The sequence below is a fragment of the Chiroxiphia lanceolata genome, chromosome 12 (genome assembly GCF_009829145.1).
Source record: "Chiroxiphia lanceolata isolate bChiLan1 chromosome 12, bChiLan1.pri, whole genome shotgun sequence".
NCBI lineage: Eukaryota > Metazoa > Chordata > Aves > Passeriformes > Pipridae > Chiroxiphia > Chiroxiphia lanceolata.
Window position 1 is genome coordinate 3,507,905 of NC_045648.1, and position 25,657 is coordinate 3,533,561.

The window sequence follows — 25,657 nt, forward strand, 5'->3', positions numbered from 1 at the left end:
AGGCATTTCAAAAGGCACACTCCAAATGTGCTAATAGGGTTCTTTCACCAGCCTCCCCACAGGGTGAGGAAAGCCATAATGACAGAGATTATGGCTCCTCAGCTCCCCTTGGGTTAAGGAGCTTCTGAAATGTTTTAGCACATGTGATGTTTTTCTCCAGCTCCTCTTCATAGTGGATTGCACTGCAAAGCAGGGCTGGTGAAGAGAGCTCCTGAAAGTTTAGGTTTAGGTGCTTATTGAAATGTATTCAAACCATTAATTTAGTTATAAAATACCTTTTCCCCCCACAGGTGTTTTTCTGTCACGAGGGAACTCGTTTACAAAGTCTTCTCACATGAAGTGCCCCTGCTTTGATGGGGAGCTTCAAGGCTTCTTATTCTGTTTGTATTTAACACAGCTCCATGGATTCCTTGTTGATTTGTGGGTGCATGTGTCATATGTAGTATCTTCTCATGCCTTGATGAGATATGGGGGAGTAGCAGAGACCAAATGAAGCCTCTTGAACCTCTCTGTGTTGGATTCAAATCATAAAATGGCAAATCTGACTGTAGCAGGTTTAGCTGAAGCCAGTTTAGCTGTTACCTGGCAAATCCTGAAATTCTCTTTCTCATTCCACGTCAGCATCTGTCATTCTCTGTTTAGTCCTGCTTCTTTCTTGTCCTTTTCTCTCCTAGTGGAAGAAAAAGAAAAAAACCTGAAGAACTGAGAGTTTTTGGGTGTACATTTTTAGTTCTGTGCCTTCAGGCAGTGCCCCACACATCTCCTACTCCCACTTCTGATGGTGCTGCTGCATCACAGAGTGTCTGCTCCTTTTTGTTACAATTCTCTTGTGAAAAAGAAGAGCTTCAGTTTTAATCTGGTTGCTGAAGCAGTCTGATCTCACAGAGTGAGGCAGGGCTCTTTTAGGTGCTAAATCTTAAGTCTGTTGAATTTGACTGTGGTGTATGGAGCTGATTCACATAATTGCTTGTAATAACCTCCCAGTAGCAATCAGAGCTGCTATCAGTGTTGTCATCGTGTAGACTGCACAGCAGCTTGAAAAAAATTCCCAAACCTCAACACCCCTGGTCTGAGTCATGCTCCAGTGCCTTTTCCCAGCCTGGAGTCTGGAGGCACAGGATCCATTTCACTTCTGTTCTGTTTTTCTTTCTAGGACAGATTTCTGCGTACACAAAGACGAGCCTTGTGACACTGTGGGTAAGTCAAAGGAGCAGGGGAGGGTATTTTGAGAGCCAACTCTGTGCTAAGAGGAGCTTTCTGGGCAATCTTTCATTCTTTGGTTTGCTGTAATGTTGGTTTTGCAATCTGTGTACCTCTGTGGTACAAATATGGGTTAGCTGAGCAGGCTGTGAACTATGAATAAGCCATTAAATTTTAACCCCTTCTGAACCCTGGAGGTCTCAGAGTTCAGGAATTAATCTTCTTTGGAGTGGATGTAGAAGAAACTGCCTGCTGGTGTGTCTGTATGATGTTCATTCAGTTCTCTCTCAACTAAACCAAGACTTTGCTAACTGAGGAATGTATTTCCCATTGTGAGAACCTGTGTGACACTCCCAGATCAAACTCTGATTCTGGAGAAGAATCCCTCATTGTGGGAAAGCCAAGTTAAATCTTCTTTTCTGCCTCCTGTTCCTCCTTCTTCCTAACTGCCTTTAATCATGTTCAAACCCCGCATACACAGGGTCCTTACATGTCACACATTAAATACTTGGCTTATTTATTTCACTCAGGTAGCAGAACCTTCCCTGTATCTCTTCTCCTGGTATTTTTTTTTAATCCCCACAGTAGCAGCAGTGTTTGGAGACACAGCTCAAAATCACCTTTATGGTGATCACATGATTATTTTTTTTTTTAGAATTGCCTCAAAGTGAAATGGCCCCTTATCCCACAATTCTGTATAAACTGGGGATGGATCCTAATTCTCAGGGAGACACTTGCAGACCCAGGGGTTGCTCTGCTGACAGTGGGTGATGAAGAGCATGGGGAGGGTACCTTCAGCAGGAGCTCTGGAACAGCCTGTGGAGGCTCCTCTTGGAATGCAGGTCCTCCCTCTCTGTGGTGTGGGGACTGATCAGGTGAAAGGAGAAAACACAGAGCTGGAATATACACACCCATGAGCAAGGACAGGCCTCCACATCCCAGGTTTTCTTTCCAGGCAGAATCCCTCACAATGCATTTATTCTGTGGAAAACAGGCTTCCACTGAGGAAGGTTTTTGTGCTGTGTACCTGCACCTGGAGATGGCTGTGGTGACATACAATAAAGAAGTTAAAAAAACCAGAAAAGAGAGCAGCTGATGGAAGACACATGCTGACTAAAGTCAGAGCTCTTTCCATTTTCCAAGACAGTATTGTTGAAGGTCTCTATTCAGGGAATTATATTACCAGAGACAGCATGACTAAGGAAATATTTTTATGACTTCTTTTCTGTTCTTACAATACCCAAGTTATTTCTTGTGCAGCGATTTGCTGCAGGCTGTGGCTGCAGTCAAGAAAGTGAATGACCACAGAAATAAAGATTAAACTCATTTGTTGCTCTTTCCAGCATAGTTTTCCAAGATACTTAGAAGGTGAATGTTCCTGCGACAAAAGCAGTCTGGCCTCTTAGCTCTCTTCAGTGCTACTTTTCTTTCCTTCTCCCCTGACAGTTTGATTATGTGTCAGCAAAGCACTTGTATCTTTACTTATGCATTTTCTGTGCCCCATTTGGCCTTGTTGAGCCATTTACATTTTTTCATAGCAGAGGAAGACTAAAATAATTAATGTACTTTTTGTGACATGCGCCTGGTTGAGAAAGTGCTTAGTGTTGGCAGTACTAAATTTTAACCCTGTGAAAGATTCTCCAACTTCCCTCCTTAGTCAGAATAGGGAAAAACAGGTGTTGGTTGTAGAGAAATAGGTTTTTAATAGCCACTGTTTTATGCTCTGGGTATGTACCTGGGTTATCTAAGCACCAGTGTAGTGGGGCGTTTACTTGGGCTTAAAATGAGTGCAACAGTTGAGGCAGGAAGGTGCCCATTGCTACTCCATATGGCTTATGAAGGTTTATCTTTGGGTTTCAACCATCTCCACTGTTCCCAGATTGCTGTTCCTCACTCCAGCTCCCAGACAGTCCTCTCCAAATCAGCAGCACTGCCTGTGAAAGCAAGAAAACTGCTCCAGTGAGTGACATTCTGTTTGGTCTTGAGGGTGATGCTGAGGTTCCAGCACTCCCCAGAGTTCTCTACAGCAGCAACTTGCTTTCATTTCTTTCCTTATACTTCACTTTTATAGAAGAGGAACATGGTCTCAGCTGATGCCTGTGTGTTTTTATACCTGCTCATGGGTGAAGTTGGCCCTTGCAGTGGCAGTACTGCCGTCCTGTAAAGGAAGAAACATCTTTCTGGTGAGCAGGAGCTCTCTTAAACTATGTGAGACTGAGGCTGCTGCTCTATATAAGGCAGAGAATCTGGGCTCTAGACTCCTAATTTCTATTCCCAGCTCTGGCACTGACTCACTCTGTGACATTTGGCAAGTCACTGACGTTCTGAAAGCTTCTGTCTACCTCTATGAAATGGGGATTTTTGAGTGCAAAGCTACAGGAGATTGCATGGCTTAGGGAGGTCTCCTGTAAAAAGAGTGTGGTGGTCTTGGGTGTGTGATGCAACACAAGTCCAGAATCTAATATTGCTTAGTCATGTTCAGGAGACTGAAAGGAATCTCTTAAATTATGTATATTGAAATAAGAGGGCTCAGAGTGCTCTAGGTAATGTGTTGTTTTTTTTTTTTAATGACCATGCCTTGATTTTCTTTACATTATGAGAAATCCAGAAGGAGAACTTTTCCTGGTGGAAGCACCGAGTCACAGCTGTTGTTGGGAAGTGGGATCATGAAGTTTAAATGGCTCTTAAGAGGTGTTCATTTGTGCTCTAAAAGATCCATATTGGAAAACCTGTCTGGAATCTTTGCCTGCCATGCAGACACAGAGAGAAAACAGCAGCAGGAGGTTTGTATTTGTATTCTGGCAGGGGCCCCTCACTGAAACCAGTTGCTTTGGGGACTTGGTTCAAATTTTCTTGGCCCAGCTGCCAGGGCAGTGTGGAAGGGTTACATAATGGCTGAAACAAGCTCAAAAATGGGGGAAAATATGTAGGTATGTCTTTGTGGGGTGATACAGAGCCACATTTGTGTAAGAAATAGTTTGTTAATGCTCATGGCCCCACTTGGGTGGGTAAGTCAGCTCAGAGAAGGGATGAATTCCAAAGGAGGTGCTCCAACAGCCTCCGCTGCGGGAGCTCTGAGAATCTGAGCAGAAAGGTTTGCTCTGTATGACACAGCCTTGTCACAGCACTCAGAATTCCAGAGGCTGCTCCAGGCTCATCCCTGGTGCTGTGACTCCAACCAGAGCTGCCGTTTCCTGCAGGAGAATCTTTGTTCCAGTGGAGCTGCCTGTGAGCAGCCAAACTGCAAGTTTAATGTCTCACTATTAATATCAGGCTGCAGTTTGGAGCCTTGCACAGTGTCAGGATCCAACCTTTCTGTGACATAAGCAGATTGAGAATGCCCCTTTCCTTCAGTATTTCCACTGCTGGTGCCAAATAAGCAGCTTTACGGTTAGTTAGGAATGATCCTGCATATTTCAAGGCAGAGCTTGGCCCTCGTTCCTCGGTGTACATGTTACCCCAGATCCAAGCTGAAGCTTCCCTGTATTCAGCTAATAATAAAAGTGGGGGCAGTGTGGAATTGGGAAATGGAAAACGAGAATGTGTCTTAAATATCCTTAAATTGCCCTGGTTAAAAATGACTTTACCTCTGCTGCAATCACATGTGCTTTTCTGTGGCTTGATGTTGGGGAAAAGAAAGCAGAGTAAGTGTGTGCACTGCAGAGGGGCAGGCTGAGCTGGAGGAGTAGCTGCCTGGAGACAACCAAGCAGAGAGTGGAGGTGATTGAGAAATGTAATTTTCCAGACTCTTTCCACGAGTGACTCAATGTTTTGTGAAAAACATTCCCATCTCCTGGCTGTTTATCATAGTAAAGTGCTCCAAAATATGCCCAGGTTTGGCAAAAGAGGGTCTGGGTCTCCAGGTAGGTGTTTTTATTCCATGTAAAACACCTGAATAAAGAACTGCACATCTTTACCTTTTCCTTGGCCGTTTGCCTCTGCAGTTTTTGACCTGTCCACAGCAAGGGACATTTCTGGTTGTCCTGCCTCTACTGTGTCCTGAGCATTTACATCTTCCTCCCTACGTCACATTGAGTCCAGTCCCCTAACTGTGTCACAACAGAGAATTCATCCCCAAGGAAAGGGAAAAGCCTAGCTGGTTTGCTGTGAGTGGAAAAGAAAAGGAATTCTCACATTAAAAACATTTTCCATAGTGGTTGGTGTTGAATGTTTCTGTGTATTCCAGGGCGGGTTTTTATTTGATGCCAGAATAAATAGAAATACCTGCTGCTTAAAACAATTCATTAGAGCAGCAGTGCCTGGCTTTAGCAAAAGCCTTGCTGGGACTGTCCTTCAGCCCAAACCCAAACACACTTTAATACATTAAAATGAATGTACTAGAGGTTAAAACGTCCCTTAAGGAAACGCTGTCGAGTGGATTTGGGGTTTGGGAAGGAAAGGGACCTTGCAGCCCCACACATTCCTGTCCCTTGTGGCTCTGTAGGGCAGTCAGGCTGCTGGATTTGGGAAGCCAAAGGGAGCTGTGGTACAGTGCAGTGGAAGAGTTTTTCCCTTGCCTTTGGGTTGCTAGGGAATAAATGCTGGGCTGCACAGCCCAGACAGTGCAGGACTGTGCTGTTGGGCATGTTCATCCCTACTGTCTCCCAGGCTCCACCCTGCCCACAGGAGCCTTCCAATTCCTTTCACCAGCTAGCAATCCCTCCTCTGCCAGATTCCCACTAAAAGTCTGTGTGCCAAGTGAGTGTAATCCGAGATTGCATAAACCTCAGTAGAAGCAGTGGGATGAGCACAGCCACTCAGGTAATCAGCAATTCCTGCTGCAGTAACCTTTTTGCTCTTCCTCACTCCAGTGTCCTGTGTGGGCTTTTTCTTCTTTCTTGTTTTGGGGACATGACATCAGCCAGGCTGCCTCCCGGGTGCACTAAAGACCAGAGGAAAACCCTGGTTCCACCAGACTCAGGGAGAGTTTTGTTAGTGATTTTGGGAGGGTCAGGACCCTGGTCCTGTTCTTAGGTGTTGTCTGAGACATGCAACCCTCCTGATACTATTTTATAGAGACTTAATTTGGGGTTTTTATTGTTATGGAAAGTAGAGCATTTGACTTCTATTTGCCTTTGGGTTTGTTTTGCAGCTCAGTAGTCATGTTTAGGTTTGTCTTTATTCATTCCATACACTAAGGGCACTGGTGGGTTCTTGGCCTCCTCAGCTGAAAAATGTCTGTCTTTCTGGAAAAGACACAGTAGCCAAACACGAGATACTGTCCTTATTTGGGAGCTGATATTGTCCCTTTGCAAGGAGTTTTTGTAGAAAATAGGTGTTCTGTTCTGGAAACGTATCAATCTATGAGTGCTCTCAGCTCCATTTCCAGCTATCTCAACTTTTTTTTCTTCCTTTTCTCTTTTTTCATGTCTTGGGGGAAAGAATTACCTTGCACACTTAAAATAAATGGAAGAGTTTAGTGAAGGGAGGGTCAGTGACAGGTTTTCCGTATGTTTGTCATTGTTCCCTCTCCATGTGTTTCCAGTCCCTGGCTCTGAGGTCTCATAGACCCTTAGCTGCTCTCATGATTAACTCCTTTCCTTTCCTTTTTTTCCCAAGGGTCTGTTTCTCTTTGGGGTTAGTTCAGAGCTTTTAGGAGCTCTTGCTCAGTTTTGTTCCTCCATCTCCTCTTTGCTCAGCTGGGGCTGGACACCAAGGTGCTGCTCCTCCCAGAGGATCCTGGGTGCTCTGTCTCCTGTCGCTGCAGGACTTGCCCATCCAAGGGCACGGAATTTCCCTACATTTATTCCATTTCAGTCTTCATCAACCTCCAGCAGTTCCTTATTAGTTCTCCTCCATACATCATTCTCCTTTTGCAGCCCCAAAATGTGTTTCAAGCACTTTTATTTTCCCATTATTTGTCTGCCTGTCTGTCTTCCTGGTAAGCACCATCCCAGAAGATAAAGTAGTGGTGGTGTGTTTGAAGCTGGTTCTCAAGGAGTTGGAACTAAACACTGTCAGTGAGAAGGAATAACACACTTCCTGCTCTGTACCTGGCCTTTCATTTCCTCCATCAAACTGCTATTGATAATTAATGGTGAGAGATACCTAAGCTGAAATATGTACATAGTCACTGTCAACTCTAAGGCAGTATGTCCAAAGTCTTCTCAGCAGCTCACCACCCTGATTTTGTTTGTCTTTGCTGATCCTAAATCTTACTTTTCTTGTTGCTCACTCAAAGCCTCCAGTCAGACTTTATGACAGAGCTTTTTTTCTTCCTTATTGGGGCTCCCCCCAAAGTTGGTGCAGGATGTTTAAGCTTATCTGAGCTTGAAAGCTTTACCTTCTCCCATGGTTTTATTAATGGTTCATGGGAATGGGTTTTGATGAATATAAGAGAACACCTGTCTAGAATGCTGTGGAAAGGACCTCTATTCCTTCACCAGGTACCATGTTACTGAGCAAACATCCTTCAGGCCAGCACATCTTGGTGTTGTGCAGGAGGGCTGCTGATTATTGTTTGAATGAAATAAATCTTCACAGAATCATCATAAAACCAGAGACTGGCTTGGGTTGGAAGAGACCCTAAAGATCATCTCATTCCACCCCCCTGCCATGGGCAGGGACATCTTCCCCTAGACCAGGTTGCTCCAAGCCCTGTCCAACGTGGTTTTCTTCAGAAAACTCCTTGGCTACCAGAACTGTGCTGTGGCACTTTCCCATCAGGCATCCAGGACTCCAGCCCAAATCCCAGCCTAGTGTTCAAACTGGTGGGTAACTAAGCTCCTTTCTGTTACTTTATTAAAAGAAGTAAGCCATGAGGGAAAACATTTGCCATGACTTTGTTGATATTTATTCTGATACTCTGACTTCGGTCTTTCGTTTCAACTCCATGTCATAAATCACTTTATGTGCTAAATCACAGTGCAGTTTGACTGGTGCAGGTGCAAACATGTCCTGCATTCCACTCCAGGGCCATTTCTGTCTGTCTGAAATTATAGAGACATGTACACAAAGCACCTGGGAATTTCTGTCTCGTAGCTTAAAGGGCAGATACCTGCATAAGATGTTCCTTTCCCCATCTTTGTACCCCTCACCCTCCTTCCTAAGTCTGGGGCTTTCACATGCAATCAAAAAGGGCTCATTGTTACTGTTTTAACTAACAGTTACCAATGAATTTATGATATAGTTTCCCTCAGAAGCAATTCAGTACATTTTCATGTTAGTATGGAGTCAAAAACAACCGGAAGCATGAGATTTTAATATATCCTTTCCTTCTGTGTGATAGGTGAGGGGTTTGATTCACTTGAATATACTGTGGTAGAACTTCTGAGTTACAGTTTTATCTCCTAGACAGTTTTCTGCCTCGATTATCTTCTAAATTAGAGATGATTTGTGGGACACTGCCTGAGAACCCAGGCTTTGCTTATGGCTAAGTAGCATTTAATGATGATTTAAAGAAATCTCTGCTGTTGATCTCAGAAAGTGGTCATTGTGTTTGCAAACAGACAGGCTGAAGGCAGGAGCCTAATTGATGTCCAGCAAAGCCTCCACTGCCAAACAACTGTCAGGAAAAGCTCTGGAACTGCTCCTGGCTACTGTGTGTGTGAGGCTGAGCAGCCTTTGAGGCAGACATGAGCAGAACAAGCTCATTATATTTGGTCTGTGGACAGAGCAGTTCTGTCTTTTGGGGTTTGCAGTATTTCTGCTCTTGTCTCTTGCCTTGTGCATGGAAGTGGAGATTTTATTGCTTTCTGCACTGCTTCACACCCCAGCTCCATCACTTCCCCTTGCTGAGGGCTTCTTTCTCTGGGGGATTCTCACAACAATGTACATAAAATAAAGAAAATCGTCAATTCTGCTTTCATAGCTCATCCTGCTTCTTCCTTTCCTTTTTATAATAAAAGGCTGTGGAAAGAGAAATGGTGTTTGTTTTCCACAGTGTCAAACCTGCTGTCAGTACACTATAAATAACCCATCTGGGCTGGAAATGCCAATCCAAGAATCTGTGCAGCTGAAAGCAGGATTTTCTGCTATGATACAGTGGACAGGGGAAACATGGGACTCATAAAACCATTTCTCACTGGTTCTTATCCAAGAGCATGGAATGATTTTGCACATCCTGCCTTCCAGCCCAGTGCCTTCCCCGTTAACTCACGGTGCCTCCCTGTCAGACCTGTGCCAGTAACCAGTACAGTGAGGGGGTTTTGCATTTGATTTCATTTGTAAAAGGAATTTACTGAGAGGAGAAGGAAATTAATTTGTAAATAGGGCTTTTCCTCAGTAAAATTCAAAGCTCTTTACCAAAGACATCAGAATGGTGATCCCCACTGTAGTGGTGAGGAAATGAAGCCTGGAGATGGGAAGGGACCTGCCAAGGGACAGAGCAGAGCCCAGCCTTGAGTCAGTCCAAGCCCCTCAGCTGGAGGCAAGGCTACCTCTTCCCAGGCCTTCCCAGTGGCAGTTCCACTTCTTGGACACCAGCCAGTTCTTCAGGTCAGTAAAATAATGACTGAACCCTTCAACAGGCCAGAGGTCTGTGTTTCTCCTTTCCACTGCCTGGGTCCCCGTTTTTCCCTGTTTTCCCACATTCCAGCCTGGTCAGTTTGCTGCTCACTGCAGCCCTTCCACAAAGCTGACGTGTTTATAACTGAGAAACCTCTGAGGTTTTTCTTCTCCTCCTGTCAGACATAGATGGCTTTTATCCAGTTGACTGCTTTACAGTACCTTTATCCTTTGCTGGCTTGAAAACATTTCAGATAGTTCCTATTGTTTTATAGACCCTGTAGCTAAAAAACCAAGCTGTGCAAAAACATCTGTCCATAGCTGTGCAATAGGCTGCAGACATGTAGGGTAATAAGGCATGATTGCATTCATTGGAGCATTTGCTCCACTGGATAATCAAATAGGAGCATTCCAGTTGCACACAGGATATGTAAGAGTAAGGGAAGGAAATGAAGGACAGTTGCCTACTGTACTTCTACATTTCTTCTGTTGTGCAGCTGCCAAGACTAAATGCAATTTTGAGAGCGAGTTTTAAATAACGTGGAGATGAGATTTTACTGGTGATAGCCAAGAAAACCACACTGGGGAACGGGCATAAAACTCTCCCTCCCCATCCTCAACAAGGGAGTTTGACCTGCACTGATATTTTTTTTCATTTGAATTTTTTTTTTTCCAGCTTTGGTTGACCATCTGGTAACATGACCTGGTATAATACCTAACCCATTTTTCAGGGTGTCTGGTCCTGGAAGGATTTTGCTACACCAAATGCACTCAATAGATTGAAAGTCACTTTAAATCCTTGGAATGTTGTTGGGATTTATGTAACGATTCTCCCACTTCCACTGCCTCAGCACAAGCTCCAAGCTTTTCAGTTGGGACTGTGCAACACAAATAGGAACTGGGTTTGTAACAGCACTTTGCACCACTGAAAACCTTCCCTGTGTTTACCAGACACTGAAAATCTTCCCTGAAAATGCAGCAGGGAGTGTCCTCCAGCCAACTGGGGTCCAACACAAACCCACTTCGTGGCTGTAAATATTAATGGCAGGTGCTGTGGGTAAGGTGATGAAAATTTGAGCTGACCCAAGAATGCAGAGACACATCCTGGAATAAAAATGACTGTAAATGCACAGCAGAGTACTTTGAATTCTACACATGGGAATTTGACCAGATCTCCCTTGCAGAAAATACTGGGGTTACCTTATCAAGCTCTTGCCAATTCAGATAGGAAGGTCAGTGTAGATGGTGAAATTTTAGCCTAGTTCTTACTGAGGGTTGTAAATATATCTGTGTGTTTGTGTGTGTGTGTGTAAACTGTCCTTTGAAAAGAACTGAAATTCCTTGGAATTTTATTTGGACGCAGGGGTTCTGCTGTATAGATTTTTAAATTTCAGGTTCAAAATCCTATAATCTGCAAGGTTTTTGTCTGAATTAGTTAGACAAGTCTTTTTACCTTTCAGATCAACTGATAGACATACCCTGAAGTTATTGAAATAATAATTTAACAAAACCCCAGACTCAACCCATCAAATCTCTTTCTCCTGTTCTTTTCAGCCCGATTTGTCGAATGCCAAGGATTTCTGTGTTTGCTTAGCTCGGAATTAGCCCTGGATTTCTGCTGTAGCTGGTGGCCATGAGCAGTCAGCAGGTTGGGGATGTTTGTTGGTTTTGTGTGGTTGTGTCAGACGGTTTTGTGTGGCCGTTTTGCCTGAGCTGTTTGCACTGAGGCTCTGCCTGGCCACGACCAGACTGCTGGGTACACAGGAATGTTCTGCTGAGGGTCTGCTTGTTGGTTTTAATAATGTCATCCATCAGGCTCCAGCATGTACAGCAATATTTGTGCTGCAGTAGACAAACAGTGTAAACACTGCAGTTATTTATAAGAAGACTGGCCAGTGAGTTAAGAAGCTCCATGTGGATGTTTTTGTTTGTTGAAAATCAGTCCATCAGTCTCATCAGAGTTTGTTCTTGAAATGACAGAAAAGTAGAAGATTGAAGTTAGATTTCTACTTAGCATTTAGATTTTATATCTCTGTTTAAGAACCCTGTACACTCATTTCTTATCTTCTGTGCTCCAGTTGTTCGCTTTTCTTGCTATGTCTGTCAGTCAGAGAGAAAATGGTATCTCCAGCTTGGTCTTGCTGGGTCCAAATGTGGATTAAATTCCTGACTGTACCTGTGTCCTGACTCCTGGTCAGTTCTGGGGAAGTGTTGCTGCTCCTTCTAGTCTCTGTGGTGACTCTTACAAGTGTCTGTTGACTCAGACTTCAGAAAAGCACTGTTGTTCCCTGGGGTTGCTCTGTCCTTCCAGGTGGTTTTCCCTGTGATTCCTACCTGACCTTCTGTACCTGGACACACATTTAAGCAGCTTCTGAAGTGGGGATGCTTTCCTGAGCCTGGGATCCTCTGACACAAAAATACTGCTTAGGACTACTGGAGTTCTAAGCTTCAGAGTTTTCTTTCAGAGATGTCTGGTGCCTCAGGAGAGTCTGATAACTTAATTATGTTTCAGTTTCATGTTTCTTCCCCCCGGTGTCTCATTCCTTGTTCCTTAATGTTCTCTGCTTTGCCCCAGACTTCTTTCCATGCATTTGTCTGTCTCACCTGGATCTTCCCATTTCCCTTCTCCCTGTGTGGAGCCAAGTGAGGAGCAGAGGTTCCTGGCACAGCCCTCTCGTGTTGGCATCTCTCTGTAACTGAGGAACAGGGCAGGGGTTGATGGTCTCAGCTTGTTTGGTCCTTCCCACAAAGGACCCTGACTCTTGACTGCTGTGGTTTGTGCTGCAGCACAGAGCTGTCTTTGCTGTGATGGTTGGATGATTTCTTCTCTGAATGACAGATCTAAAAGTGATAACTTACAACTGAATATCTCAGAACAATCCCTTTTATCTATGTTTATCTGTGTCACTTGTTGCATTTTCAAACTGGGAAAAATAATTTTGTATTTGTTCAGTGCATTGTTGTATTTAGATACCAGTGTCTGAGCCACAGCATGGTTTAAACATTGAAGTAAATAAAGCTTTTTGGCTTTACATTGAAGTAAAAAAGGCAAAGACCAATCTTCTGTGGCTGGGAACTGAGTAAAGAAGGCCATGAAATGGTTTAATGCACCTTCTCCAAAGCCAGGGGTGATGCTTGTGTTGGTGCCAGTGAGATTTTGATCAAGCCTGTGGTGTTTACGATGCTGTTAAAATTAGAGCAGATGTGACACACATTCAGCTTGTTTGCTGGGGGTTTTGTGAAGCTGGTTATGATACCATTAATCAGGTGGCTTTGCTGGGAAATGCATCTCGTTCATGGAAGCTGAGAGGAGGCCACTGGGCTCCCATCTTCAAAAATACTCTTTCTGTGGAGCTGGGAGTTACAGCTGTTACTGCTAGAAATTCCCTCCACGGGCCACACCCAGGCAGGTGTAAAGGAGTTCCTGAATATCCTAGGAGCCTTTTATTTAGAGGGATATGAGACTGGGAGAGGCACTTCCCTTGCTGGGAGAACTGTAACACAAAGGCCTGGAGCAGTAACATGAACACACGTGCATGGAAATGTCCCTTGGCTCTGCAGGAGTCAGGGACAGTTTTCTTTAGTGCTGCTGCAGATGCTGTCCCTGTGAGCCTCCCGTGCTGTCATTCCTGAATCCAGACTGGAAAGGCCTCAGGACTGGGACTGTGCCTTGACTTGTGTCTGTGAGGCACCAGGGACTCTTCTGGCTGCTGTCAGTCATCACAAGGAGCTCGGCAGGATTCATCCAAATTTGTGTTTTCTTTCACAGGAGCTCGAGTTTGAACATGAGAGATTTCTTTTTATTGAGTGTGAGAAAAGCTCAGGCTTTTCATAGTGAAAATTTCTCTCTAGCTGGTGTTACTTTAAGGGTGGCATTTTATTTTTGAGTGATCTAGAGAAAGAGGTACTTAAAAAAGTAGATTCAGGGCATATTAAAAATATCTCCAGCCACTTACCTCTGGAATTAGCCATTACTTCTCTTCAGTCAGGCTGGTGCTGTGATGTGTTTATGTCTGCATAAACTACCATGTGGGTCATTCCCTTTTTTTGGGGGGTGGAAGTTGGGATGGACAGCTCTGTTTGGGAACCCAGAGGAGGAGCCCTTTGGGTTAAAAGCAACCCAAATAGTTTAACCTGGTTTGGTGAGTGTGTGGATGTGATGTGTGTGCTTTGTGCTTGTGTGTCTACCCAATGACAGTCACTCCCTAATAGTTTTGGCCAATTTAAATCAGATTTGAGGATATGGATCTCGGAAATACTGGGCTTTTGGAAGTTTTCTGAATAGAGGAGAAAGCCCTCTCCCTCAGATGCTGCCACTGAGGGAAAAATTGCATCACCCACATTTACATCAGGAACCCCAAGTGGAAGTGCCAGTGTGTAGGAAACCAAGCCATTAATTTTGCAGTAAGTTTAGAGATTTTGTGTTTATTGTCACCTCCCCTCCCACCGAGCTGTCACACTCTGCCAGAACAAATGTGCTGAGTGTGGTGCTGTGTGAGGAGAGAAGCAGAGCCATGGCACTGCCTCAGTCTCCTCTTCCTGCTGACATGGAAGGACCATTTTCACTCCCTGCTGGCAGCAGAGGTGGCAGCCAGTGTGGAGGAACTGGGGACCCGAGTTCTGACTCCAGCAGAGCTGCTCAACCCTATTGACATCACCAGGCACAGCCCCCGGGTTTATCAGTCTTGTCAAGTCAGGCTGTGAGGTTAAACCAGCACTCAGCAAAGAATTAGAGCAGAAGGGCTGAACCAAGGATTGCTAAAGAAGTTTATCAGTGCTGTGCTATTTGGCAGCTGGCCAGAGTGGAGCCAGGAGCTTAGACAGCCCTGGGAGTCAGGATGGAGGAGCTGCAAATGAGAAGTATCACAGAAGCAATTTGGAAAGGCATCTGTTCAGAGTTTGATTACTGTGAATCATCCTGTTCTCTGGCCTTCTCTGCAGGTCTCCTGAGCTGCTCTGGTTTGGCCAAGAGAGCAGCTTGACACGCACACAGCACCTAAAAATAAAATACACTTCAAATCTTAACATGTTTCCAAAGTATAGATTCAGTCACTTTCTGAGAGTAGCAATTGCTTACTCATTCTGTAGGAACATGAGAAGCATCTAATGGAGAGCTGTGGAAGAATGCCATTCATCAGCAGCACAGGTGTTCAACCATCTCCTGAACGTTCAGCAGACTGGGCTGACACTCTCCAGACAGTGAAATGTTGTTCACTGTGCATTCCTGAATGTTGTTTAACCATTGCAGGACTGTTCCTTGCCCATGAACCCAATACCAGGGCAGGCTGAGATAGGCACGGCTCAGGAATGCTTTTGAAACTCTTAAAAGAATCTTTTAATTTATTTGCAAAGCTTCATGAGTTTCTTACTGTTTGCCATTACAAGAAGGAAAAACTGGAACTGAATGCTGGACCCTGACTGTTCACTCTAAAAGCAGATGCTGTTTGGTACAGGGACTCCAAATATTTTTTCTGATTTCTTGCCAAGTCTGATCTTGTCTCTTCATTCTGGAAGGGAGATACCAAGGAATTTGAAGGCTCCGGGATCCCTGTTGGTGAATTCCATGTTGTTCTTTGTTTAGCAGGCTCATTAAAAGCTCTGATTTGATAGTTTTCTTCCTTCTCTCTGAATTCAGCCCCTCTGCTGAAGCAGATGGCTCAGATGAGTTGCAGGGACAAACTGACAAATTCAAAAGTGGAAGCCACAGAACTCACCTGAAAAAAGGAAGATGAAAAAAGCCCCAAAGCTGGTTTTGGAGCCTTACTCATTTTGCAAAACTGTAGCTATTGCAATGCCAGGGTTGTTTTTCCAGTTTGTGGAAGGTGATAACCTGCAGGTGGGAATCCATCCTGAGAACAGATGGTAGCAGACTGACGTGGGCACGTGGCAGAGCGGTGGGCATGGGGCATGGGAGCTCTTGAGGACTTTCTTTCCTGATGGCAGAGTTGTTATATTTTTCTTTTGGTGACTTATTTACTTTCTGAAAAATGCAGCTTAGGGGACACTGAAGCAGTTCTTGAGTTCAGGCCTATTCCACCCAACAGAACAGGTCAAAATGAAAATAGTGAAATACTGATTTTTAATAACATCTGAGAAAGGGAAGAGTGAGATTCATGAAGGCTGTTCAGAGCAGGAACAGGTGGAACTCTCTCCTCCTGTCAGGCCATCCAGCAGGGGAAAAATGTGGATTCATTTCTATCCTGTCTCTGTGCTTCAGCCTTTTAAGTGAAAGACAGTTGGTCACACAGCTCCAGAAATCCTGAATCCAGTGCTGAATCCTCCTGTTGCCTTGGTAGGTTGTCTGTCTTTTGCATATTGTCACACTGATATTTCCATGCATTTGAGAAGGGAAAATCCTGCTTAATTGTGCAGCATTTTGTAGAAAGGACCAGCAGGTTCATCTCTGCAGTGCCACCACAGAACATGCACTGAAGAGCATGAGGCCAACAGAAGATATTCAAATCCAAATGCCCTGGAGCCCCAGGAGAGGTGACTCTCCAGGGCCACAGTCCACATCCTGCTTTGCAGTTTGGTTTCACAGTCGTTGGTGATGTTTTCTTTGAGTTCACAGTTCCTTCAGGCTTTCAAAAGCAGCAGATCTCTGCTGACTTCTGCCACATCTGATTCCTTTCTGCTGCAAGATATCCTTAAACAACCTTGTCCCCTGTACCTGTCTCTTTTTCTCTCAATAACTCGTGTCCCCCTCATTTCCCTCGTTTCTGTCCCAGCTCTAACAGCTGTCCCTCCCTTATGCCAAGTGCCAGGTTTTGCCCTCACCTCCCTGCCTGAATACTTCCATGCCCTCTCCAGGTCTTGTTGCAGTCCAGCTCCTACCTTTCCTCAGGTGAACCTGGGATTCCAGAGACGTGACCCAGGGCTGTAGGCCCATTTTTCTCCAGCAGTAAGTACACACAAGTTCTCAGAGCGCTCATCTTCCCTTCTGATCTTATCTCCTGCCCTCCTTGACCCTTGCCTCCCTCAGAAGTGACTCCCTGCTGCTTAGGAGATCAAAGTCATGTTTCTTGAAGCCTTCTGGAAAACCCATATTATCTCCATTTGCTACTTTTCTGTCCCAGTCTGTCCTCATTCCCTGATCTCTTCCCATTTGTCTTCCTGCCTTGTTCACTGAATTTGAATTATTCCTGGCTTCTGTATACTTCCCAGCACTGTGTGTTAACTCATCCAGTATTCCCCAACTGGAATCCCTCTCTCAGATCCACCTGGCCACCTCTTCTCCTGCCTTTCCTCTGAACAGGAGTACAGCTGTCCTAATATATCTTACTTGGAGTAATTAAGCCCATGTAATTCCATATATGTGTGTGAACATGGAGACTTTCAGCACCATGCAGTGATGTCTATAAACAGGTGGTACACTGGCTGCCAGGCTTTGGGAATCTACACCCAGGAGTGGTGATCTGATTTGGACTAAATATCCCAAACTTCATATTTAACTAGAGAGGCAGGGTTGCAGAAAGGAGCTGTGGTTTTGCCTGAGATCAGCTCTGGTCGCTGGGCAGTGTTTGGGAGAAGCTGTCTGGAATGTGGCTGTTAGCATATCAAAGGAGAGTAAACACGGAGATGAGCCCCTGCTTCCTCTGCTCCAGTTAATGAAGCCACTCCTCCTGTCACCTTGGATGGGGAGGATTTATTAATGTGCTGCCATGCAGGGGAGGGATGGTTTGCTGCAAGGGAGGAGCCACATTAATGGCACAGAGGTTGTCATGCTGAACAAAGAGCAGATGTCAAACAGACAGGGTATTTCTTTTTATCTCCTGCTGTGCTGATGTCTCAGATCCCAGAGCTTTTTCATAAAAGCTTAGAAAATCAGGGCAGGAAAGAATTTCAGGTGGTCTTTTAATGCATTCCCTTGCTCCAAGGCAAGATCAGTGGTACCCATGTTGTTCCTGATGGATATCTCTCCATGAGGCTCACCAGTGTGCTTGTTTCCAGATTTCTTTGAAATCCAGTGAACACCATACCTCTGGTGAATATTTTTGTTTGTGATCACAAATCCTCGTGACTGGCATTGGAAAGGAATTTGGTTTCCAAAGATGCCCATGCTAAACCTCAGAGGGTTTCTGAAGGTTGTCTGCTTTTTGCTGGCACAATGCACTATGAATAATGTTTTTGTAGGCCTTGGATAAAGGGTCTTCCAGGCCAAAAAGGTGTTAGAATATCTATGAGCATTCTTATCTCACTTCATTTGGTATCCAAAACAGCCTTTTACTGGTGTGGGTGAGGACAGTTACCCCTAAAGTCAGGAGAGGGCTTGATCCTCTAGGGCTTTTCAGCTGTCTGGGCATCCCTGGTACACTGTGAAAGTCTCTGCCTAAATCAGTGAATTAGCAGAGTGTAAATCCAGTGCAAGTAGTGTTAGAATAAAGCTCTTGCCATCTTGGGGAGTGTCTGTGTGTGGGCAGGTTGGTAAAGGAGCAGATAAATGATTCATCCATTAAAGCTGGAAAACCACAGGAGGGTTCCCAAGAAATATAAAAGCCCTGCAGAAAGACTGAAAGCTAAAGCTGAGAGTTGGTCCTGCTGGGGAAGGGATTCCACGTGTCCCATTAATTGCTGTCCTGCAGGGTAATTAAACAGAGAAGAAGGAGATAGCAAAAGTGCTCCTTTAAGCTCTACTGATTAAATCCTGCCGCCTCTGCAGGTTCACAGACATGAAGAGGTCTGGCCTCACAAAGGCCCTTTTTATCAGAAAGGTATCGAGGAGCTGCACTGGTGCCATGGCTGAAATTTGGGTGGATCTGCCACAATCACAGTCATTTCACAAAGACCAAGGCATGTGTTGAATCTGGCTCCCACAATTAGAGCTCTGATCTTGTGGAACCTTATCCAGGGTCAGTCACTGGACCCTTGGGTGCCATTGCAATATTCAGCACCAAGTATTTTTTATTATTCCCAGTAGTCAGAAAAGCATCTCCTACCAAAGTTATTGTGCTTTTCACTCGTTTGGGCTGTAAGGACCTTGTGTTCTGAGGAGTGTTACATTATCAGCTCCAGAGACATCACAGCTGGTACAGTGAATATCAGGGAGAGGTTTTATTGGTGAGTCCTTCCGAGTGTGTGCAATGAAAATCGAGATTCAGAAAGTAACTACACTTTGTGTTTCAGCTGTTTATTGTTCTTGTGGGGCTTTAGGGATCCTGACAGCAGCTGTGTGTGCTGGAAGGGACAGTGTTTCCAGAGTTATGGGGAAGAAGTTATTTTATTGGGCACTACAGTCAGTCCTGGAGGGGAGGTGTCCACCCCAGAGCACACTGAGTTCTGGAAAAGTGCTGCATCCCTGAAGGTCATGCTGGTTTGGAGGCAAGGAACTTGTTGAAATTTGGGGTGAGGTAGATTCTCCAAAGAGAGAAGCTGATTCTGTGATGATGGATGCATTTTCAACAAGTTGCCTGGGTACAGAACATCAGGGTCTGGTGGATGTTCTCAGGAGTAGTGGTGGCTTCTTGTGGGATCTTGGCAGTTATTTCAATATTTTAGTTCATTTTTGAGTGTCTTAGTTCACTTTTTGTAAGGTTGGTGTGGTGCTTGCCCCTTTCTCAGTGAGGCAGGGAGGGAGATATAGGGACTGGGATACCATTTGAAAACTTGTATAAAAACAAATGTGTGCTCTAAAGTCAGGTGAGTGAACCTCACATGCCCTTAGCAAGAGGTTTCCTGGGATTGCCAGGAATCCACATCATCTGCTGCCTGCAGAAAGGACATGGACTTTCCAATGCTCAAAAAAATTAGTGCTGGGACTTGCTTCCCCTTCATTCCTCCACCAGCTCAAAGTAAGGAAGTCGTTTATACAACACACCTCCCTGGTTGGTGTTCTTGCTTAAATTCTGCAGGATTACAAACTCCTTTTGAGGATTTTTCCTTGACTGTTCCCTTTTTATCTGAGTGCCTACCCAGTCCTATGAAGCGTTGTTTCCTTGATATGATTCATCCATCTGCCTCCCATCGAGGGAATTTAAGGCCAGAGCAGGGAGTGGATGTCCTGCCACTCAAACAGGTCAAATGAATAGTGAACTGATTTCTTCCCTGGACTTGTTTTTGTCTCTTTTATGAAGAGAGTGAGACAGAGAGTGGGTTATATCCTTTTTGGAATAGGGATAGGGCTGACTTCTTGCAGTGCCTGGGAGCCCATTCCCTCAGATGGTCCATGGCATCAGACACTCTTTTTGTATAAATACCTGAGTTCAAAATATTGTGACTTGCACTGGGTACAACACTTGGTGTGATTATTAACTTGTTTTCCTACCTGACTGGAGCTGTCCCTCGTGCATTGGGTGGTTGAACTATAATTTCTGTACTTGTGATTCATGATGAGTGTATTGTTTCCAGCGTGGTTTTCATTAAATACAGTAACAATGAAAATTATGGCTAAGGAAAACAGTTTCCATGCATGAATATTAAACTCTAATGGAAACCATGCTGCAAGATTAACAGGATTGGCATTGAGATGATTACCCAGCCAAATTAATCTGTGCCACTAAAATTGCATGTCCAGCTTTGAATGAGGACATTCTCATAAAATGAAGGAACAGCTCACCCTGTAGATGATCCCTGTAAACCAAACTTGGAACTGGAGGCTCAGTGGGACAGTGGTAACAGGCTCAGCCTGTCTGTGTTGTACATGCTGGAGAGGTCCTTCCATGGATACTGTTCTTTTTCACCTGGATACCGCTGACTCTGGAGGCCTCTGTTTATTCAGCTGTAGGACAGGGATTGTGTGATTACCTATCTTGGAGGCAGTTTAATGGGTACTTCTTTAAAGTGGTTTTTTTTTTTAAATTTTGGAATCTTTTCTGTACAGGCTTTATAGAAAGGAGAAGCATTTTTCATTTTAAGTATCATAAGCACTGAAAGATTCCCTTGGTGACTGACTTGGTGTGTAAATACAGGCAGGGCATCTCTGTCAAACATATCATTGCCATTGAATGGAAAGGCAGAGCATGAATCACTTCAGGGTTTCCTGGTTTTCCTTGTGGAGGATGTTAAGAGAGGCTACAGGAATGTAATTGATGGCAATGTGTGAGCTGCACAAATTGAAAATTGTGGGAGGATGAGAAAAACATCCAGCTCAGCACCAAAGTAGTAATGATGGGGAATGGGAGGTTTGCTCTGAGCATGTGGATATGCAGGGAGTCTCCATCTGTGCCAAGCAGACTTCAGGACTTGGAGCCTGGCTCCCTTCCCAACAGCAAATACATTGAGAGGAGGAGAGCCAGCCAAGTTTTAATCAAGTAAAAGTTCTGTATCCAGAGGTGGTTGGCAAAAGAAGAGATTAAAGTATTAGGAGAGCAATGAAAACAAGACATTAGAGAGTTGAAAGCTGGAGTACCTGGACAAACCACTTGCTGAGTGAATATTCCCCAGGCGTCAGGAGGAAGCCCCGGGTGTCTGAAAGAGGGCAGAATGGGAGCCCACGCAACAGAACTTGTGCTCTCCCAGCTTTGGCCATCCCTGTGGCAAGTGTGTAATATCCTAATGCCTCACTGAGCTGGTGGGATAAATGGAATCATTCCCCTCAGAGATATTGCTGGTGGAGGGCTCATTAGCTGGCAGAGAGGCCAACAGCTGCAAACTGTTTATGTATGACAACTTTTTGGATAAAAAGTGAGTTTACACAGTTGCCTGTGTCCTAGGGTTTGCTGTGGAAGTGCAGAGAGCTCTGCCTGTTCAAGCCCAAGCACAGAAGTTATGGCCTGTAATTATGTAATTTCTCAGGAGAGAAAGGAAAAAACCCTCGTGCTCGGGAATAGTAAAAATAGTATTTGGCTTTCCTTTACCACTGATGCTCCTGCTTGACCTTTTTTTATATTAAAAATAGACTTGAGGTATTTGCTGACAGTATATCTGAAAGATAAGGACTTTCTTCCCCACTGTCTGTGTGTTTGCAGAAGCACATGAGAAGTGTGAGGTATTTTTTTAAAAATAAACAAAAAGCCCCAGTTCAGCTTTCTTTCCTATTTTTCATTTTCACACACCTGTCTCTCCAACAGGACCAGGAGCAAAATTACCAAATAAAAAAATTTCCTCCTATATCATTCCCAGCCTGGTAGAACCACAGCATGCCAGGATTTTCACAAACATGTCTGAATTCCAGTTCTGCAGACTTGAAAGGCTCAGATAAAAATCTGGAAATTTGAAGAGGCAAACAGCAGTTTCCATTCATCCCAGTGAAGAAAATAAATCATATTAATGCAGCTACCAAGGCATTGTGCTGCTATGGCTGTTGGTTAAAGGTGTATTTTTCTCTGCATATCAATTATATGGATCATTGCATTGGGTTACAAAAAAATTGCATTTATCTGAATAGTTTGGATATATTTGCTGAAAAACTGGATTATGTTTGCAGATTAATAACTTATTTGCTATTTATGTTCTGATGAAAGAATTAATGGTGAAATGTATTGGTCCAAAAGAAAATTATAGTTTTAGGAAATCATTTGATAGAAAATATATATTTCAAAAACGTTTCTGAGGCAAACTTTTTCAGGCTTCAAATGTTGTACCAATTTGTTATAACTGGCTTGCTGTTCCAGAATGACTCCTATTAATAAGCACTCAGCAGTTCATGAGCTGGACTTCTTACTGACTTCATTCCATGTACTCCAAAGGTTTCTGCTCTCTACTCTTCCAGGATTATGAGTTTCTCTGCCCAGTCCATTTCTGGAATAATAAACTAATTTTAGATGTCATTTTTTTTAATTGATCACTGCAAATATTATAAAATGGCCACACAGGAATCACATTAAGCATTGAAAATAACTAATAAAAAGAGATGACTAACAGTCTGTAACTGAGCCACAGTCATTGCTTCTTCAACCACTGGTGGATGTACAAGTCCTTAATTAAGTTTTCCACCTTTAAATAATGAGGCTCTTAGCACAGAGCAGTGTTATTGCCAGGTTCAGTGGGGATTAGAGCCACTAAACAAAGAGTTGAGAAGATTGAGGTAATGTATGTGACATTTTAACTGGTATTTAACCTCTTTAATAGAATTCTGGACTGGTTTGCTGCACCTCTCCTCCCAAACATGAGAATATTGCCCCTTCCATCTCCAAGTGATGGCAAACATAGACTCAGCCTCATTTTATGAAGTCTGAACTTGGCATGAATCATTTCCAGCTAAACTAACTTGACTGATTGAACCCTGAGCTTGAAATGCTGTTCTGTTTTGGTGCTTCTCAGTTAAAACCTTGTGTATCAGATACAGCTGAGGTGTATATTGGCACAGGTTAATGGAAGATGAAGGTGGAATAATCAGGTTTAGTAGTAGGGAGAAAACTGGTCATTGCTCTGGTCATTGCTGTTTGCTGTACCTGAATCTGCTGAGAGGGAACCAAAATATTGATATATTCAATAAAATATTCAGTAAAAGGAGGGTTTGAGAACTCAAAAATGCAGAAAGGCACAAATCTAAAGAAGCAGAAGGTTGGCTGAGTGCCATAATGGTTCCTTTTCATCTCTAGCTTCTGTGGCTCCAGTACTGCATTTTTGCTTCCCTTTAACCAAAAAGTGGGACATTCCTTAGGCCATCAGGTGTGTGGACTGAGGTTGTAACCTCAAAAATCTTTCTCAAAGAAGGCTGTTACTTCTTGAGCAATTCCTTGACATCTTTAGGATTATTCTGTGAGTAAAAAGCAAGTCAGTTTATTAAAGTGCTGAAACCCAGCCTCTGTGGCCATTGATTTAAAAGATTAAATCTTCATTTTTTGCATGTGGTATGAATCTGGCCTTTCACAGTCAGCACTTTTAAAATAAGCAATTGTTAGTGTCTTATTTCTGCCTTCACTCTCTGCTGCACGTGCTGAAGTAAAAGGCTGTTGCCCATCCCTTCATTCCATCCAGAATCCCCTTGGCAACAAATATCCATATCCTTATTGTTGTCAAAACTCATAAAAACAGAGCTGGACTTCTCCCAGGTCTAAAGTTTTACATTTGCACTCTGATAAATGCAGCTTTGTCAGCTCTGGGGGAAGAAAATAAAAAAAGAGGAAAGAAAGAAGCAGAGGCCGTGTCTCCAGTGCTTGGTCATGGGCTGCTCTTTAAAGGCAGCCAGATCCCAGCTACCCCTCCGTGGGAACTGTGTTCCAGGGAGGAATTACATTTCTTGTTGTCTGTTAAATAAAAATACAAGCAAATATATCCACTGTGAAAAAACTGAGAGGCGTTTGGGGAAGGTCTTTACACTTCCCTTGCTTCCAGCGTGGCAGAGGGATGTGTGGAGTGGCAGGAGGGACGTTTATGTTGCTCTGTGCCATCTGGGAATCTTGTTTTGTGTGTGCACTAAGCTGTTCTGTGGCTTTTTAGGGGCTTGTTTAGCAGTGTATGAACAAAACACCCTGCCTTTAACCTTTGTGCCCAGCTCCCAGTGGCTCAGCTGCGTTTTCCAGGTGGCAGATGAAACAAAATCTCAGCAGCCAATTGTCCTGAGTGTGGCCTGTGATGCCACCCCAGCATTTCCAAGTCCAGTGGCACTTTCTGAGGGGACAGTCTGGGTGCAGGAAGGGCATCTGAGGACTGTTGTTTTTCCGCAGCAGAGTTTTCATGCAGTAACTTTTGAATTCCTCTTTGGCTTCAGCCTCAAACCATTTGTGGTGCCCACACAAACAGGCCTGGAGAATCCTGTGCATGGGATCAAATCCTAAATTCCACCAAGCCATAGAGGACTTCTGCCACCTCCACTGGCTTTGTGACTCACTGTCAGCAGTTTGCCAGCTTCTCTGGCTCTGACACTCTTGCTGTGTTCTGAGTATGAAAATATGGGGAAATGTAAGGTCTTTTCAGAGTTTCTGTTTTGTTGTTTTATCCCCTGTCCCCAGCTTTATTCTGAAATTTGGGAGAACTCCATTTAAATGCTTATTTAGGATACTTCACTGCATCTTGTAGTAGAGGGCATTAATAGACAAGCTTAGATGAATTTCTGAGCCAGTGAAATATATTTTTGAAACAGTGAAATATATTTTCCAAGGAAAGCAGCGAAGGTGTGTTTTACTTATTTCCTGTCTGACAAAACTCTGGACTGATTCTTCAATAGGATGATAAACGAACTACTCAGATGATTTTGTGTGCAAACTGCTCCGGTGTTTTTCCTGCTGGTTGCATTTTTTGTCATTCTGGTGGAGCCACTGATGCTGATGGGGCCATTCTCTGTATTTGTGTTGCAGGAATCGCTTACCTGGGAGGTGTCTGCAGTGCCAAGAGGAAGTGTGTCCTTGCTGAAGACAATGGTCTCAATCTGGCTTTTACAATTGCACATGAACTTGGGCACAAGTAAGAACTTGTCCTTCTGTTTCCTTCTTTCCTTCTGCCCCTGGAGCACACTTTTGTTTAAAGGCAGACAAATGCAATTACCAGTGTGGCATGTTTGTTATGATTTCATAAATCTGGCACGTTGGTACCTAACTTAATTTTTGGGAGGCTCACATAAATATTCATTTCAGCACACATAAATCTTTCCAGTTGATCTTCCCCTGTTTTCTACTCTCTCTTCTGATTCTGAGTGGCACAAAGAGGCCTCATTCTCTTAAATGATTGATGGTAATAGAGACAAATTCTGCTTTTCTTCACTGCATAGAATAGGTCCATAAAACCACCATCAACTTCAAAGTCTTTGAACTTGCTAAATTTTCTCTGAAGTTCAGGTGTCTGTATCAAGGACTTTAATAGTTAAATAGTTTGGTAATGGTTTCATCTCTGCATGTGAAGTAATCTGCTGTGACTGAAATGGTAAACATCAGTATTTTGGAAATGCCCCTAGGCATTATTATTTGATCAGCAGAAAGAAATCATATAACTTGATTTATCAGCTCAATCACACCTAAGAAACACGCTTTGAACACACTGGAAAAAACAGGAAAGAACGTGATAACCCCAAGTCAGACAGAAATGTGCAGAATGAGATTACTGGGTACTCTCTGCAGGTGACTTTGAAGACTCTTTAAAGCTGCCTGAAAATATCCCCTGGACAGAAGAAAATTGAGTGGAAGAGTCAGCTGCATCC

The 25,657-nt window shown here is 43.9% G+C and overlaps 1 protein-coding gene across 1 annotated transcript in view; it reads left to right on the forward strand.

The window, feature by feature from the left end:
* ADAMTS17 (ADAM metallopeptidase with thrombospondin type 1 motif 17) overlaps nucleotides 1–25,657 on the forward strand; it is a 166,962-nt gene that overhangs the window by 36,269 nt on the left and 105,036 nt on the right. The window contains exons 7-8 of the mRNA XM_032700609.1: nucleotides 1,154–1,197; nucleotides 24,822–24,927. Of these exons, the coding sequence (XP_032556500.1) occupies nucleotides 1,154–1,197; nucleotides 24,822–24,927 (150 nt within the window). The remainder of the gene's footprint in view (nucleotides 1–1,153; nucleotides 1,198–24,821; nucleotides 24,928–25,657) is intronic.